Source organism: Haliotis rufescens, unplaced genomic scaffold (genome assembly GCF_023055435.1).
Source record: "Haliotis rufescens isolate VD_foot unplaced genomic scaffold, xgHalRufe1.0.p SCAF_20, whole genome shotgun sequence".
Classification (NCBI taxonomy): domain Eukaryota; kingdom Metazoa; phylum Mollusca; class Gastropoda; order Lepetellida; family Haliotidae; genus Haliotis; species Haliotis rufescens.
The window spans coordinates 9,895,567-9,914,456 of record NW_025963891.1 but is presented as its reverse complement, the minus strand read 5'-3'; the positions used below and the strand labels follow the sequence as shown (position 1 = coordinate 9,914,456).

Genomic DNA, 18,890 nt, shown 5'->3' with positions numbered 1-18,890 from the left:
TAAAAGTATTAAAAGAAAGGGAGAAGTACACTTTTATTCCTCAATAGGAGAGTTACAAGGTATAATATTAAAGATAAGTACATGAAAATTATTACATTGTCAGAGTATACCACCATATACCACTGTGGTAACGTATTTTGTTAGTAAATTCCGTCCATATAATGAAAGCGGTATAGTCCTCGAATTTCACTTCGTGAGTAAGAGCCACTGGTATCTGGATCAGTATCCAAAGGTGGCTTACAGGACAGCAAACATAACCTGATTTGTTGTGGAGTTCAACGCTGATGTCAACGGGACCTATACACACAATGTCACACCATAAGTTCTCTCTTATTGTTCTCTTACTCACACAGTGGCACCGTACGTGAGTCAGTAAGTCATGGTAGTTAATACTACACTGTGAACAGATACCATGTAATTTCCCCGGTCTCCACATCGCACAAATGTTGACAGCAAAACAGGCAGCTGACTTTAGCTCAGGACACTCTCGAGCTATCCTCCTCGCCACGTGTGAATACTCTCAAAGTGCACAGTGTCAGTTTCTGATGAAAGTCTTTCCCGACATGCTGGTACTTCAAAAGTATTCACGGCTTCTTTGACTGTCCTTTTCCATATCTTCCGCTCCAGGGATGTACTGGAACTAAGAAATGCCTCCAGGTGACAGTATAATGAATACTTGTGGAGGATGCGACATTTGTCTGGGACAAAGCCCATACTTGTGAATGAACACTTATGTATATACATGGAGATACGAGTCATAAAAACCTTCTTAGAAAGCAGATGATTAGAACAATTACAGAGGTGGCCAAGAAAGAATAGTTTCCTGATGTTGAAAAGTCATGGCTGATGCTTTCATCTTTGAGCAGCTCTCCAGAGTTCTCTACCATGAGTTAAATTCAGTGTTCAATATAACCAACGTGCTTAAGCTCAATTGTCACTGGGATATCACGTCCATAGAGTACAACACTAGAAGCAGCTGCTTTTCTGTCACTATATCTGACTATCTGGCTCTTGGAAGGAGATAAAAAGAGAACCGCCAGTCTGAACCATATCTTTCACATATGGTCATCATCTTCTGCAGATTTGCTGATACTGGACTAACAATTGCTATATCGTCCGCTTGAGTGGGTGCCATTACATGGATATCCAAGATCACTGCACCAAGTTTGCTGGTGGACAGTTTCTCTCACAGTTCATCTATGTATAGCAGGTAGAGTTTTGCCGACAGGACGCTTCCTTGCCGAACACCTCTTGATAACGGAAACCAGTATGATCTTGTGTTATTAACAAGGACGCTGCTCTCGATGAACTTGTATCTATTGTCAAATATCCCCCACAGTGCATCTGGGATTCCAAGATGATACAGCTTGTATAAAAGTCCTTGGTGTCATACTGCGTCAAACGCTTTTGAACTGTCTAAGAAGGCTAAGTTGATGGCGTCCGATCGTTCTTTATGAAGTATTGATTCTTGTACAATTAAGGAGGTGTCACTGGAGGAAAGGCCTTTCTAGAAACCACGTTGTTGTATACATGGAAAGGATTCACTGTTGGTGAGCTGTTGGATTCTACTACTTACAATGACTTCAAATACCTTGTATATAACCGGCAATAGGGTTACCCCTCGATAGGAATCCGGTAACACGCGAGACATGTTGCCTCCTTTGAATATCGGTATGATAGTGCCTCTTTTCCATTGGGCAGGAATGTATCCAGATGTAATAACGAGGTTAAAGTGTTCTGACAAGCACTTTGTAAGGTATTTTCCACCATATCAAAGATGTTCAAAAAACATGTTGTCCATACCAGCAGCCTTGTTTGCGTTTTGGGGTTTTGCAAATTTTTTTTTTTTCCCCTGGACTTGTTAGAAGATCAACTGATGACTGGTCAGTGCCCTGTATGTCCAAACGTATCCTTTCCACGTGTCCCTCAATGTGCTTCCTAACCTCTTGATCAAAGTGAAGCTCATCTTGGTCGCTTGATACCTGTTTCATATGGTTTGGCATTATGGTACAGATTTCTTGGGCATTTCTTGTTTGCACACCTTCTGCTTCAAGGCATGCAATTGGTTCCCACGTCGATTTAAAGTCCAAAACATCTTCTGATCTAGGTCACAAAATGGACAGGACAAAATGTATGAAGGCGATCAAAACAAAAATTGATCCTTGAAGAGAAAACAAGAGACCCGTATTTGGTACTCGGACCCAGTATGTACAGAAATGCGGTACCATGCGTCATGTTATAAACAGTACTCTAAATGTGTATATAATCTGAACATCTCGCATTAAAGCCTTCAAGAAATTTTCGTATTTAGATAATTGAGAAAAGTATTAAAAGAACGGCAGTTGGTGGAAATAAAAGGAAATAACAACCAGAAAAATACTTTCTCTTTCACAAGACATAATTCGTCTTTTCTCTGTGGTGGAAAGCTGATGCGAAAACACTTTGCTTTAGGTGTGGCCCTAAAGACACATTAAAGGGTCTACCAAATTACAGCAGCTACTCAACTCGTTAGGACACGGCGTTTCCTACTCGGTGACTCTTGATACGGCTTTGACGACAAAACAAAATTACAGCATGAAACCGATGTTCCCTATGGATTTCGCGGCAATGTGTTCACCACCCTGGTGTGGGATAACATCTATTTGGGTGATAACGCATTATGACATCAACTTCAGGTAATGTCAATTCTCCAAACATTTAATGTCAGTGATATTTTACGATATTTTATGATTAATATATAATTATATTCCAGATGAACATTCAAATAAAGTAAGTGAATTAAATATAAACAAAACAAATATACTGTAGTACTGCACATCACAGGGACGATGAGGTAGCCTAGTTGTAAAAGTGTTAGTTCGTCACGGCAAACACCCGGGTTTTATTCCCACCTGAGTACAATGCATGAAGCCCATGTTCCGGTGTCCCTTTCGTGATATTGTTGCAATGTAGAAGTGGCGTAAAACCATACTCATTCCTCACTCACTCATATGTGGGAGGAAACTACTAGGACGGCAGATACCGTGACTGTAAGTGAGATTCAGTAATGTCCAGCAACAAGACAACTGAGCAGTGGAAGCCAGATGACCATCAAGACACTACGAGTACATCATTATCAGTGCCTGACGAGATGAATACCAGACCTACTGTACTACAGCAGGAATGTGAAGAGACTGAAAGGAGATGTTCCAAGAGAGTCACCAGACCACTAGTTAGACTGAATCTCTTACCTTGTGAGACAAGAGCACTTTGTGCCCCGTGAAAGGTCATGCTCATTGCAGAGACTTTAAAATTAAAGTTTATTCAAATATTTCAAGTTGATAAGTTCTGAGTTAAAAGTTTGTAACGTTGGTGAAGCTTTAACCATTCAAATGAAGGATAGGTCTGGTATCCATCTGATAATAGTTCTAAGGAATGTAATGTTTCCTTCACTTATTGTCCAATGCTAGGCAACCATGCACTACCACATCATATCCCGTGCGACACTAGGTCACGATTACCCGTCACATGTACCATGATCCCCGGTAAAGTGCCCGTGGGTGAAGCGGATATATATGACTGAGCCGTGGAGCAGTGAATATAATTTCAATTAATCAAAAGAGAGTATTAATATTCAAGAGCACCCATGTGTGACATAGCATTATAGCACCCATCACGAGTGCTGATGAAACTGACGTACTGTTCAAAGAGGCGTTAACCTAAACTCACTCACTCTTTGCTGTACACGCGATAGCTTCGTTCTGTTTATTTTCTTAGGATATCTGTTGAAAATAGTAATCGTAATGGGTTCATTTGCCAATAACCGTTTTATTTCAATTTGTTTCAGGAATTAACTGGTGACAACTTATTATGTCCATTTGTCTTGATCCTGTATACATGTGTCTCCTCATTTAATCGTATAATGTCTGGTTCTGAGTATTTAGTTCACCGCATAATGGTCTATCCTCAAGGATGAGGATGCGATTGGTTCAGTCGTCTGAGGCGCCGCTATTCGCCGTGCAGAGTTCCGTTCCTTGGACAAACCAAACCCAACTCATTTCCTCTATCCTCAAAATAGAACGATAATAGAAAAACGTGTTAAAGTAGTTTCATTTGATCATCAGTTGACCAGCCTGGACCAATTTCTTTGCGTTCTTGACTGTGGAGAGTCTATGTTATGTATGGTGTGATAAATGGCGTTCCACTAGGATTCGATTGCTAAATAATTTTCACGTGCCTATTATATGACACAGGTTCAACAAATGATCTCCATATCTCAAATAAACCGTCCAAGCAACAACAGTACTCTGGTCAAATGCAAAGTTTTATTGACAATGTTTTACACGTGACGTTGTTCGTGTGCGCTGAAGGATCGAGAGGCAGCATTGTCAGCATCTGCAATACCAAAAATACACACTGAAGTTAACCGTGTCATGTGTAATAATGTAAGAATATTTCATATCATGACTAGTCATCAGTAGAGTGGACAGAGCATCCGTCCGGGGAGCAGAAGACAGTTGGTCCAGAGTAAGTATTTCTCCCAATCAACCTATGCTGGTCGTTAGAGGCGACTTAATGGGTCGAGTGGCCAGACTCGGTAATTTGGCTGATTGCGTGTCTGGTTCAGACAGGCCTTCATATAGCTGGAATAGTGCTGATTGTGGCGTTGAAGTAAACGAAACAAACAGTCAATAGTTCCAACCGAAACTTGTTCCTCAGACAGCGGTGTAACTATTGCGTAGACAGAAGGAAAACCTCCGTGGTGTATTGGACAGGGCGTCTGCCCGAGGCGCCATTGTAATTAATGTGGAGTAATTTGTCCTGATTTGTAAACCCAGTTAATTTTTGTAATTCATTTGTTGATTGTATACAACATGCTGGTTGTTTGTTGGTTTCACACGAAGTTCTTTTACGTTCAGACTTCTGGATTAACATACTATTACAATTTGGGAATCAACACGAAACAGTATATAATTTCAATTTGTAAAAGGAGAGTAGCAATGTTCAAAAGCATCCGTGTGTGCTTTAGCGCAACATCAACCATCAACAAGCACTGGCCGGCTCGGTGTCTGAGTATAATGTGTCAGAGTGGGGTTTCTATGTGAAACTGCGACATGGCATCTCAGTGAGCAAGCACTATAAAGTCCGGACGAGAACAAGCCGCCACATGGAGTGCAATAATCTTGAACGCGATGTTAAAACTCATCCCGCCTCACGTCACCTTACCTCGCCTATATCACGTTCAATACAACTCACCTTACAACTAGTTGGCACCACACATACCAAGTAGTTTGCATGACGTTTTAACATTCTGTAATAAAAAAAAGTTCCATTCTTTTACATAGTTTTAATTAAATAAACAGTAGTCTTTTAACTCTTACGATCCAGGTTTTATACTTCATTCCGATCATACATATTGATAAGTGTCCTTAATGGATATGTCTTAAGAAATCGACATATATGGCTGTAAAGTGTAAGTTTATGTAAATATCAAAACAATGAGTATCTCACTTATACATCCAACATTTACTTACCACCAAATCTAGTAGCTCGATTTCGATTTCGATTGCTGCATCTAGAAAGTAAGCACACTGAAACAGAGTACACAGAATGCTCAAACATAATTAGATGAACGTGAAATTGTATACATACACACATTATATAATGAAATAAGAATATGTATCATGACTGATTATGAAATTAACTGTAACACAATATGAGGGGCGACCTACGGGATCAGATGGTCAGGCTAGCTGACTTGAATGGTGCACGTCATTGTATCCGATACTCATGGTGTCAAACACATGGATTGTCTAGGACTACAATAAGGAAAGAACTACTGAATTTATATCATAATCAGAAAACTGAACAATGATTGGATAACTATATACACACCTGTTCCTGGCGGTCTTCGCTGAGCTTTTCACAGAACATGGTTTCGATCAGTTCCTTTACAGAGGCCTGTAAAAGAAACGTTTTTAACTACACGTTGTCATGATGTTATGATTGCATTACATCAACGTGTACGATTAGTTATTTTACTTAAAACAAGATGGTACATGTTTTATGTAGTTTGGGAAATAATGTAAATGTGCCAGACCAACATAGGAGTGATTAAACCTTCTCAATATTTGTCACTCACAACAGTGACCATTTGCCTTTCTTTGACGTCTTTTAGAAAGTTCTTGCAGTCCTTGCATCGCCGTCTCCCTTGGACCTACGAAACATGAAATGACAAATTGAATGCATCATTATGCCTACAGTTTTTAAACTTTCGTTTGTAACCAATGTAACAATAATATTGCAGCACAATAAGTGTGACGAAAGTAGAACCTACTTTCTAACCCAGTAAATTGTACAAATCATGAACACGTTAAGACATTCATTTGATTGTGTGTAAGTTTGATGAGTTATACTCACTAAACCTGTTGACTAGAGGACTGGTACTAGGTATTAATCTTGCCTTGTTTGTAGGTGTGTTCATGTTGGCGGTATCAAGCGACGGGCAGTACTTGGTGGCTTTACAGATGGCTTCAGGGCTCTGTGAAGGTGAACACAATTACATGATATGTTGTAAAACCAAATCCTTTTGCTTACTTGCAGTGTACAATAATAATTAAAGAGTTAAAGGGTAAAATCATAGTCCAATCCTCAGCATTTTGTGTAACTCAGTGAAAACATGGTAAAGGTTATAATTCTGATAAAGGAAATGTAAGCTGAAATGCTGATATAGAGTTTTTCATCTCCTTCCCCGGGTATCTAAATTCCATCTGATTGGTACATTCCTGAACTTTTTGCATCAATCACCTTTTTCATGATGTCAGTATATGCAAGTGTAAGCTGACGCAATCTTGTGCTTCATGATAAGTCCATTGATTGGAGCAGGATTTCGGATGATGTAAAAATTAACAGTTACCTGACTGTTGACTTTGTCCTTCTTCTTCTGGCATATTTTCTGCACTTTTGTCTTACACTGCAAATACGCGTTTTTATAATATTAACTTCAAGAATATTAGTTTATCTAATTCACAGCGTTAAGGATCAACACAGTTTGCTATGAATATAGATTATTGTACCTTTTTAATTATCTACCTTGTGATATATTCAGTACATTGCTCTTTGCAATGAAACATCTGATCTTGTTGTTTATGAAATCCGTTTGTTTACTATTGAGAACTATTATTTATCTCACCTCTTCCACCTTGCTGGGTTCCATTGAAGAACAGACGTTGTTCATTTTTGCTTCCTGTTCTTCCTGAAACACATGTTATATAAAAACTCAGTACAATAGATCTGGAGAAGAGACATGAGTGTATTTGTGACATGTTTACCTCCTTACGTTCTGGGGTAAACTTATCTTTAAATATATGTAGTAATAGATCCATTTGTAGTAGATAGAATAGTGATAAATATATGAGAGTAGGGTTCAGTACAATATTCTACCAAAGACTGGACAGATCCCATTTATTTTGGGAAATTGGAAAATTCAGATGTAGATTCCGAAACGAACACTTGGTTGACTGGTCCCATTACTTTAAGTATTATGTTGAGGGTAGGGGTATAAACCATTAGTGTATAATCAAAAAGATAGTGTTCTAAACATGTACGTATATGTTAGTGGGCACGTTTGGAAATAGCACGATTTTTACGAACAATCATGGGTTATAGTCGGTATTATTTACGTACAATCGATTCGAGTTCCATCTCCTGGCGATCAGTAATGAAAGTGATGCAATCAGCGCACTCATCATTTCCATCCTGTATCGACAGGGCCATAGCTGAAAATATGTAAATATAAAACGTCAACGCCTCAACATTAGTCAAAAAATGATTAATGTAAATATGTTTACATTCGAACACATAAGAAAAAGACTGAATGCATATAATTGGATATCTGTAAATATGATATTGCTGCGCCTTAGCCACGACCATCGTATCTGCTGAGAAGTGGATAGTAAGAAGGCATGGCCATTTAAAACACTCACCCTGGCTTGCTACAACAGCGACAACAAATGCGAAAAGGGTCTTCATTTTCCTTGAAGCTGAGAAATTCAACTGTTGTGATGTGTTTAAAAGCTTTATATATGTTCCAATCCTTCATGGTTGGTGACTTAGTCAATCACAGCGCACAGTAGGATGGCTCTAATTAAGAGCAAACTAATTCAATTAGACGACTGAGACTGACAGATGTTCTGTTCTTAACGAATATTCTCTGTTTGAAACCTACACATGTTGGGGCAATAATTGTCGCGTTCTTAATAAAATAACTGTTTTGATATCTCTCTTGATTAGACCTCTTTGCCACCTACTGTTGACCATGGTGATACACACGCCAATCAATTGACATGATGAAAGAACTCGTAACTAGTCAACAGTTGATTGAATTGTTTTGCATCCACATGGTTACTAAACTATAGCTGACATTGCTTATTCTACAAAAGTCAGTTGGGCGGTGAGGTCGCCTAGTGGATAAAGCGTTCGCTCGTCACGCCGAAGACCCGGGATCCATTCCTTACATTGGTGAAGTCCATTTCTGGTGTCCCCCGCCGTGATATTGCTTGAATATTGCTAAAAGCGGCGTAAAACCAAACTCACTCACTCTCTCACTCACTCTACAAAAGTCAGGTGATAAACAGAAACGTCTTTCCCAAATTAAGCGTACACACATTTTTGATTGTTGCTAAAATTGAAACAAACAAAAATGAGTATTCGATGGTGATGTATTTGATAGGGGAATCGCAGTGGTGATTTAGACCTTAAGTTTTGCAGTGTTTCGGCGACTGCTTTCAGCTTAGTAACGTTTTGTGAAAATCTCTTATACTTTCTTTGTCCGGCAGTTTATATCTAAACGTGAATACAAAGGTGGTCGTTCTTAGTGTCTGTAAGATTATCAATTTCTGTATTATATGATATGGAGGGAGATATGGGTTCAGTCGTCTATGGTTTCGTAGTTCGCAGACAAGAGTTACGCCCCTTAGGCAAGCCAGTATCTGATAATCATGGATTCGAACGTTTTAGACTTGTATTTAAACCAATCAAAGAATATGTAGTAATTATACTCATGCAATATACAAGGTTTTATCAAGCAGTAACTCCAAAGAGTGCTCTTATTTATTCAACCGCTAATCCATTGGGTGGTAAAACTATTATTCTGGATGGGTACATAACGAGAACCGAGTTGATTAGATTGTAAATGCTATGTGAAACGCGTCATACTGATGTATGGAAGGCGTTTTAATTGCTCATTTCTCAACTATTTACTTTCCAGTTTCACACCAGATTAATTAAGACATAAGTGAGTTTTTATTTTCCATTGCCTTAACAATTCAGCTGCATGTAATCATTTGTGTTTTAATTAATTCCAAATAGATATACACATGGCAGTTTGACGTGTTTTATCAAGGAGGGTTCTGTATTTGTTGTTTCTGAATTTTTGATGCCAGTAAATTTTTAGTAGATTCCCAATGCATCTCTTTTTGTTATGCGCCTGAATTTGCACTTTTGAAGGTAATTGATTAAGGGTAAAGGCGGTTTATGAAAATTTTCTTGTAGTTGAATGAATGAATGAATGAATGAATGAATGAATGAATGAATGAATGAATGAATGAATGAAATCAGATCAATATTACTGTTTGTGATTTTATTAATTGGGTAGCAACTGGCAACATTTTAACTATATCCTGGTGCCATACACATAATAGATCCGTCTGGGAACGGCGTCTTATACCTTCTTTGCATAATTAAAGTCTTACGCCGTCCAAGTGCAGTGACACGCAATCGGTAAAGTTACAGGACCTGAGTACCCGATACCTAATTTTGTCAGAGATTTTAATCAACATAGGAATCTGTTCTGTCAAGAATAAGTTGTTATAAGAATAAATTATATCTAAAAAAATGTTTACCTGAATATATATGTTTCTTCATTATGAAATTGCATTTATACACACAACCATTATCCTAGATGGAATAGAGAAAGAAATAGCTGCCAATTGACATAATCGTGACACTGCATGTTATCGCCGCTACTGCAATCCACGGTTTATGAAACGTACATTTCATGGTGTCAGGCGTGTTTACGACATGTTGATGGAGAGGCATGTGTGTGTACATGTGAAAAAAATGTTTACCTGAAAATATATGTTTCTTCATTAAGCAACTGCATTTATACACACAACCATTGTTGTGCTAGTTACAATGGATATGATATGATATTGACCAATCAGAAGTAAGACCCTCCCTTAGCCTGGTTCCTACAAAGATCGCCATGCACATACAACAATGTATGCGTGAGCCTAATATAGCATTTTCTGATGTGTCTTGGCAAAGCCTTTGTGGTGGCATGAATATATAATTTAGATTATCCTAGATGGAATAGAGAATAGAAATAGCTGCCAATTGACATAACAGCTCATGACACTGCATGTTATCGCCGCTTCTACAATCGACGGTTTATGGAACGTACAGTTCATATTGAAGGAGAGGCAGATGTGTTTACCTTTGAACCATCCCCTCAACATGGAGATACTGATGTGCTAACCTCTTAACTATCCCTTAAAATGACAAGAATTATTCTTAGATCCTAAATAACTCAGGACAAAATGTATGAAGGCGACCAAAGCATATACTTCCCGAGGAGTGTATCATCACTTAAAAGACTAAAGTTATTGTGAGACAAATGCTGACAAATCTTTACAGGATGCATGACTGAAAGGAGATGACCAGATTTTATAACGGATTAGGAACTCGGACCCAGAATGTACAGAAATGCGGTACTATGCCTCATGTTATGAACAGTACTCTTAATGTGTATATAATCTGAATTCCTAGCATGAAAGCCTCCAAGAAATGTTGTTCAGAGATAATTGAGAAAAGTATTGAAAGAAAGGGAGAAGTACTGGGAATGAACTTGGCTCACAAAACTGTTTGTAACATTTGTACAAGTTGTAGACAATGCTGATTTTACTTAATGTCGGAATGATCAGGTAAAGTTAAGAACTGATATAGTCTGGTTCAAAATTATTTTGAATTTTAATGTCATATTCAAGGAAGCATACACAAAATATCAATATTGAAACTTGTTTAAAATTGGGGTATAGTCAAAGGGAAGCAACTCCGCTTCAATTTTAGAAGTTGCAAATTAGAGTTATCTCCCTTGATTATGGAGCAGACGACTTTTCCTGATATATGTCAGAAATGAATGCAGAGGAGAAAAGAAGGTTGATTCTACAGCTCCATGATGAAGGCATCACTGATGCTGCTACATTAGCAAAGAGCACAGATACTCCTCTTTCTACAGTGTATAGAGTTAAGAAGAATATTGAGAATCGTTCAGGAATTGAGCACAGAAAAGGAGCGGGGAGACCTCGAAAACTGGTGTTTGGTGATCGTGTGAGACTGGGTATTTTGGCTTCTAAAAACAGAAGGGAGAGTATCTCAAATATCCAACATTAAATGGTAAATAGAGGGACAGTAAATGTATCCAAATCTACAGTAAGAAGACATCTGATTGAACTTGAATGGGAAAAAGAAAGGAATTGCCTCTTCGCTCTTGAAACAAGAACACAAGGATAGACGTGTAGAGTAGTGTTTGGCGCATGAAATCTTTGAGTGGAACAGTGTTATTTTCACAGATGAGAGCTCTGTATGGGTGTATCCTAACAATGTTAAAATGTGGACAAAATGTCATTCCGTTCCATTGTACCAGAGACCAAAGGACAGTCCGAAGTTTCATGTTTGGGGAGGGATATCTTCACTTGGGACGACGGCAATGTGTGTCTTTGAGGTTAATTTAACCAGTGAAAGGCATAGAGACATTTTGAGAGCTCACCTGATCCCAAATGCAGATGTTTTTTTTAATGGAAATATATGGATTTTGCAACAGGATAATGACCCCAAACACACCGCAAGACATGCGCGGCAGTGGTTTGTGGAAAACAATGTGACCGTTTCGGACTGGCCCAGCTACAGCCCGGACTTAAATCCTATAGAAAATTTATGGGGACTCATGAAGGAGTCGGTGAACCAAAAGGGATTGACAAAAGTTGATGATATGAAGCGCGAGGTGGTGCGATTTTGGGACTCTCTCACCCATGAGACTCTAACCTCTCTCATAGGGAGTATGCCCAATCGTATAAAACTGAGTTAGGGAGCAAATGGAGGTCTGATAAAATATTGATGTTACTGTGATTAAAGAAGGTTTGTGCTCACTTAAAATATGTTATATTTTATCGGGGGAAATATTCATATTTACAATTTTAAAGATTTTTCAATTCTCAATAATTATGATTCATACTGTAAACAGATACCCACATCTGAAGTGTGTTCAGCATGATGCAACTACATATGATTTAGTCTTTCTTTCATCAAGCTCATAATGACGACACTTATTTTCAGTTCAGTGAACCAGAATTCGCACAGTTGTATCGAGCTGCTTTCATCATTCGAACAGCTGTTGCCTCTTCACCAAGTGTTTCTGTGTGGCCTCTCGATACAGGGAATGTTTCGTTACATGAGTGACAGAAAGTGGTTTCGCCTGTTCCCCTATTTTCCTGGCATGGCATAGGAGAAAGCTGATGCGAAAACACTTTCCTATAGGTGTGGCCTAAAGACACATTAAAGGTTCTGCCAAATTACAGCAGCTATTCAACTCGTTTGGACACTGCTTTTCCTAATCGGTGACTCTTGATACCGCTTTGACGACAATGCAAAATTACAGTGTGAAACTGATGTTCCCACTGGATTTTGCAACAATGTGTTTACCACCCTGGTGTGGAATAACATCGATTTGGGTGATATCGCATTATGGCATCAACTTTAAGTTATGTCAATTCTCAAAAAATTGAATTCCAGTCACACTTTAATTTTTTTTTCACTTAATATATAATTATATTCCAGAGGAACATTCAAATAAAGTAAGTGAATTACATAATCACAAAAACAAACAATGTGATGAAGTGTAATAAGATGCAATATTTATTTTTATACATGGTTCATTGAAGTTGTTCAGGCATTTCAAGTACTTTTGAGAGCCATGATCCCTTCAGTCCGTTTACTTTTTTGAACACTATATCATGCTTCTCATGGTGTCACTGCTTTCTGCTTTTCATGTTAATACATAATGTCTCGTTCTATATTCTAGACCATACTATACTATAATAGTCTCCAGTATGCTCACTCTTTACGCAGGCAGCCAGTGTTCGAATGCCGTTTCGGCACTTTAAGTACTTTATGTTTGGTGTCCTCATTTGGTTGTGATCGCAAGTTTGGTATACGACCGAAGATCTAATACACAACCACCACCACTTATCTATAATAATACTGTCTTATGGACTTATGGATGTTTCTGGTCTCTATTTTAACCAAATGTTCCTTATTTATATTGATACCTAGTACTGCACATCACAGGGACGATGGAATAGCCTAGTTGTTTAAGTGTTAGTTCGTCACGACGAATACCCGGGTTTTATTCACACCTGAGTACAATGCATGAAGCCCATGTTCCGGTGTCCCTTTCATGATATTGTTGAAATATAGAAGTGGCGTAAAGCTATACTCACTCCTCACTCACTCATATGCGAGTAGGAAACTACTAGGTCGGCAGAAAGAAACCGTGACTGTAAGTAAGATTCAGTGAGCAGTGCAAGCCATGCGAACCAGATGACCATCAAGACACTACGAGTACATCATTATTAGAGCTTGACAAGATGTATACCAGACCAACTTTACTACAGCAGGAATGTGAAGAGACTGAAAGGAGGTGTTCCAAGAGAGTCACCAGACCACCAGTTAGAGTGAATCTCTTACCTTGTGATACAAGAGAAATTTGTGCCCCATCAAAGGTCATGCTTATTGCTGGGGCTTTAAAGTTAAAGTTTATTCATATATTTCAAGTTGATTAGTTCTGAGTTAAAATTTTGTAACGTTGGTGAAACTTCAACCATTCAAATGAAGGAGAGGTCTGGTTTCAATCTGATAATAGTTCTAAGGAATGTAATGTTTCCTTCACTTATTGTCCAATGCTAGGCGTTAACTCACTCACTCTTTGCTGTACAAGTCGCTAATTAGGCGATAGCTTCGTTCTTTTTATATTCTTTAGATATTTGTTGAAATAGTGATCGTAATGGGTTCATTAGCCAATAACCGTTTTATTTCAATTTGTTTCAGGAATTAACTTCTGAGAACTTATTATGTACATTTGTCTTGATCCTGTATACATGTGTCTCCTTCTTTAATCGTATAATGTCTGGTTCTGGGTATTTAGTTCACCCCATAATGGTCTATCCTTAAGCGTGAGGATACGGCTGGTTCAGTCGCCTGAGGCGCTACTATTTGCTGTGCAGAGTTGCGTTCCTTGGACAATCCAAACCAAACTCACTTCCTCTATCCTCAAAATTTTGACTGTCGAGAGTCTATGTTTTACAAAAGTTTAACAAGTCTTGTATGGCGTTCGACTAGGATCCCCTTGCTAAATAATTGTCACGTGCCTATTACATGAGCAAAGTTCAACACATGATCTCCATATCTCACATAAACCGTCTAAGCAACAACAGTACTCTGGTTAAATGCAAAGTTTTATTGACCATGGTTTACATGTGACGTTGTCCGTGGGCGATGAAAGATCGAGAGGCAGCATTTTCAGCATCTGCAATGCCGAAAGTTCAAGATGAAGTTAACCGTGTCATGTTTGATAATGTAATAGTAGTTTATATCATGACTAGTCATCAGGAAAGCGTACTATTTGCACAACGCATGAGGACCATCTCCCGATAAACCGCCTTCGTGTAGAAGTGGTTAGAACGTCTGTCCGGGGAGCAGAAGACAGTTGGCCCAGAGTAGGTATTTCTCCCAATCAACCTATGCTGGTCGATAGAGGCGACTTAATGGGTCGAGTGGTCAGGCTCGGTAATTTTGCCGTTTGCGTGTAATCGTGTACCAAAGGTGTGCACAGTTTCTGGCTTGTCTGGCTCAGACAGGCCTTCATATAGCTGAAATATTGTTGATTTCGGCGTTGAAGTGTACTAAACAAACAGTCAATAGTTCCAACCGAAACTTGTTCCTCAGACAGTGGTGAAACCAGACAGAAGGAGAAACTCCATGGTGAATTGGACAGAGCGTCTGCCCGAGGAGCTATTGTAATTAATGTGGAGTATTTTTTCCTGATTTGTAAACCTAGTTAATTTTTGTTATTCATTTGTTGATTGTATACATCATGCTGCTTGTTTGTTGGTTTCACACAAAGTTCTTTAACGCTCAGATTTCTGGATTAACATGCTATTTCAATTTGGGAATCAACACGAAACAGTATATAATTTCAATTTGTAAAAGGAGAGTAGCAATGTTCAAAAGCACCCGTTTGTGCTTTAGCGCAACATCAACCATCAACAAACACTGGCCGGCTCGTTGTCTGAGTATTATGTGTCATAGTGGGGTTTCCATGTGACACTGCAACATGTCATCTCAGTGAGCAAGCACTATAAAGTCCGGACAAGAACAAGCCGCCACATGGAGTGCAGTAATCTTGAACACGATCTTAAAAAATCATTTCGGATCACTTCACCCTCCCTCGCCAATATCACGTTCAATACGACTCACCTTACAACTAGTTGGCACCACACATACCAAGTAGTTTGCATGACGTTTTAACATTCTGTAATAAAAAATGTTCCAATCTTTTACATATGTTTAATTGAATAAACAGTAGTCTTTTAACTCTAACTAGCCAGGTTTTATACTTCAGTCGGATCATACATATTGATAAGTGGCCTTAATGGATATGTGTAAAAACATCGGTATATATGCCTGTAAAGTGTAAGTTTATGTATGTCTTAAAACAATGAGTATCTCACTTACACATCCAAAATTTACTTACCACCAAATCTAGTAGAGCGATTTCCATTTCGATTGCTGCATTTAAAAAGTCAGCACACTGAAACAGAGTACACAGAATGCTCAAAAATAATTAGAAAAATTTGAAATTGTACACACACACATTATAAAAGGATATCAGAATATATGTGATGACTGATTATGAAATTAACAGTAACATTATATGAGAGGCTACTAACGGGATCAGATGGTCAAGCACGCTGACTTGGAAGGTACATGATATTGTATCCAATACTCATGGTGTCAAACACATGGATTGTCTAGGACTACAATAAGGAAAGAACTCCTGAATTTATATCATAATAAGAAAACTGAACAATAATTGGATAACTATATACACACCTGTTCCTCGCGGTCTTCGCTGAGCTTTTCACAGAACATGGTTTCGATCAGTTCATTTACAGAGGCCTGTAAAAGAAAAGTTTTAACTGCACGTAGTCATGATTTTATGATTGCATTACATCAACGTGTACGATTTGTTAATTTAACTTAAAACAAGATGGTACATACTTTATGTATTTTCTGGAAATAATGCAAATATGCCAAACCAACATAGGAGTGATAAACCTTCTCAACATTTGTCACTCACAACAGTGTCCATTTGCCTTTCTTTGACGTCTTTGAGAAAGTTCTTGCAGTCCTTGCATCGCCGTTTCCCTCCAACCTACGGAAACATCAAATGACAAATTGAATACATCATTATACCTACAGTTTTTAGACTTTCGCTTGTAACCAATGTAACACTAATATTGCAGCACAATAAGTGTGACGAAAGAAGAACCTACTTTCGAACCCAGTAGATTGTACAAACCAAGAACACGTTAATACAATCATTTGATTATGTGTAAGTTTGATAAGTTAAACTGTTAAACCTGTTGACTAGTGGACTAGTACTAGGTATTAATCTTGCCTTGTTTGTGGGTGTGTTCATGTTGACGGTATCAAGCGACGGACAGTACTTGGTGGCTTTACAGATGGCTTCTGGGGTCTGTGAAGGTGAACACAATTACATGATATGTTGTAAAACCAAATCCTTTTGCTTACTCGCAGTGTACAATAATAATTATAGAGTTAAAGGGAAAAAACGTAGTCCAATCCTCAGCATTTTGTGTAACTCAGTGAAAACATGATAAAGGTTATAATTCTGAAAAAGGATGCTGATATAGAGTTTTCAATCTCCTTCCCCGGTATCTAAATTCCATCTGATTGGTATATTCCTGAACTTTTTGGATCAATCACCTTTTTCATGATGTCAGTATATGCAAATGTAAGCTGACGCAATCTTGTGCTTCGTGATTAGTCCATTGATTGGAGCCGGATTTCGGATGATGTAAAAATTAACAGTTACCTGACTGTTGACTTTGTCCTTCTTCTTCTGGCATATTTTCTGCACTTTTGTCTTACACTGCAAATACGCGTTTATAAGGATCAACACAGTTTGCAATGAATATAGATTATTGTTCCTTTTTAATTATCTATCTTGTTAATACCATATAAATATTAGTTTATCTCATTCACAGCGTTAAGGATCCACACAGTTTGCATTGAATATATATTATTTTAATTATCTACCTTGTGGTATATTCAGAACATTGCTCTTTGCAATGAAACATCTGATCTTGTTGTTTATGAAATCCGTTTGTTTACTTTTGAGAACTATTACTTGTCTGACCTCTTCCACCTTGCTGGGTTCCATTGAAGAACAGACGTTGTTCATTTTTGCTTCCTGTTCCTCCTGAAACACGTTATATAAAAACTCAGTACATTAGATCTGGAGAAGAGACAAGAGTGTATTTGTGACATGTTTACCTCCTTACGTTTAGGGGTAGACTTATTTTCAATTATATGTAGTAATAGATCTATTTGTAGTAGATAGAATACTGATAAATATATGAGAGTAGGGTTCAGTGACATATTCTACCAACGACTGGAAAGTTGCCATTTATTTGGGGAAATTGGAAAATTCAGATGTAGATTCCGAAACGAATACTTGGTTGAGTATTACTCTATCTATTATATTGAGGGTAAGGATATAAACCATAGTGTATAATTAAAAAGATAGTGTTCTAAAGATGTACGTATATGTTAGTGGGTACGTTTGGAAATAACACGATTTTTACGAACTATCATGGGATATAGTCGGTATTATTTACGTACAATCGATTCGAGTTCCATCTCCTGGCGATCAGTAATGAAAGCGATGCAATCAGCGCACTCATCATTTCCACCCTGTTTCGACAGGGCCATAGCTGAAAACATGTAAATATAAAACGTCAACGCGTCAACTTTAGTCATAAATGATCAATGTAAACATTTTCAGAAAACAATTCCTGATTAATGCATATAATTGGATATCTTCAAATATTATATTGCTGCGCCTTAGCCACTACCGTCGTATCTGCTGAGAAGGGGATAGTAAGAAGGCATGGCCATTTAAAACACTCACCCTGGCTTGCTACAACAGCGACAACAAATGCGAAAAAGGTCTTCATTGTCCTTGAAACTGAGAAATTCAACTGTTGTGATGTGTTTAAATGTAAAGCTTTATATATTTTCCAATTCTTCATAGTTGATGAGTTTGTCGATCACAGCGCACAGCGGGATTACTCTTATCAAACTGATTCTATTGGATGACTCGGGAGAAAATATCCTATTCATAATGAATATTCTCTGTTTGATACCTACACATATTGAGACGAAAATGGCGGCGTTCTTAATAATATAACCAGTATTTGACATTAGTCTAGAGTAGACATCTTTGCCACCTACTGTTGACCATGGTAATACACATTAAAATAAATTGATATGTCGACAGTTGATTAAATTTGTTTTGCAGTTACATGTATACTAAAATATGTCAATTACTTGACATTGCTATTAAGGAAACATCAGGTGATAAACATAAACTTATTTCCTATAACCCCTTTCACCTCGTCAAAAGATGGGTAAAAGAATGTATACACACATGTTGAATGATGTCTGAAAATGAAACAAACAAGAAATGATGATTCGATAGTCATGTATTT

At 38.0% G+C, this 18,890-nt stretch overlaps 2 protein-coding genes across 2 annotated transcripts; both read right to left on the bottom strand.

Annotated features, from left to right (window-relative positions):
• Positions 1-5,235: 5,235 nt before the first annotated feature.
• On the bottom strand, positions 5,236-8,016 carry LOC125382677 (proactivator polypeptide-like 1). The gene is made up of 9 exons (XM_048400829.1): positions 7,965-8,016; positions 7,666-7,757; positions 7,172-7,234; positions 6,896-6,952; positions 6,443-6,520; positions 6,122-6,196; positions 5,875-5,940; positions 5,514-5,570; positions 5,236-5,290 (listed from the first exon to the last, which is right to left on the bottom strand). Exons 1-9 carry the CDS (start codon positions 8,008-8,010, stop codon positions 5,243-5,245), a joined length of 582 nt encoding a protein of 193 aa, XP_048256786.1. The 5' UTR covers positions 8,011-8,016; the 3' UTR covers positions 5,236-5,242.
• A 6,519-nt stretch (positions 8,017-14,535) lies between these two features.
• LOC124131182 (proactivator polypeptide-like 1) lies at positions 14,536-18,376 on the bottom strand. The gene is made up of 10 exons (XM_046494287.2): positions 18,311-18,376; positions 18,022-18,113; positions 17,537-17,599; positions 17,213-17,269; positions 16,775-16,852; positions 16,454-16,528; positions 16,207-16,272; positions 15,848-15,904; positions 15,571-15,625; positions 14,536-14,620 (listed from the first exon to the last, which is right to left on the bottom strand). Exons 1-9 carry the CDS (start codon positions 18,354-18,356, stop codon positions 15,578-15,580), a joined length of 582 nt encoding a protein of 193 aa, XP_046350243.2. The 5' UTR covers positions 18,357-18,376; the 3' UTR covers positions 14,536-14,620; positions 15,571-15,577.
• Positions 18,377-18,890: the final 514 nt, after the last annotated feature.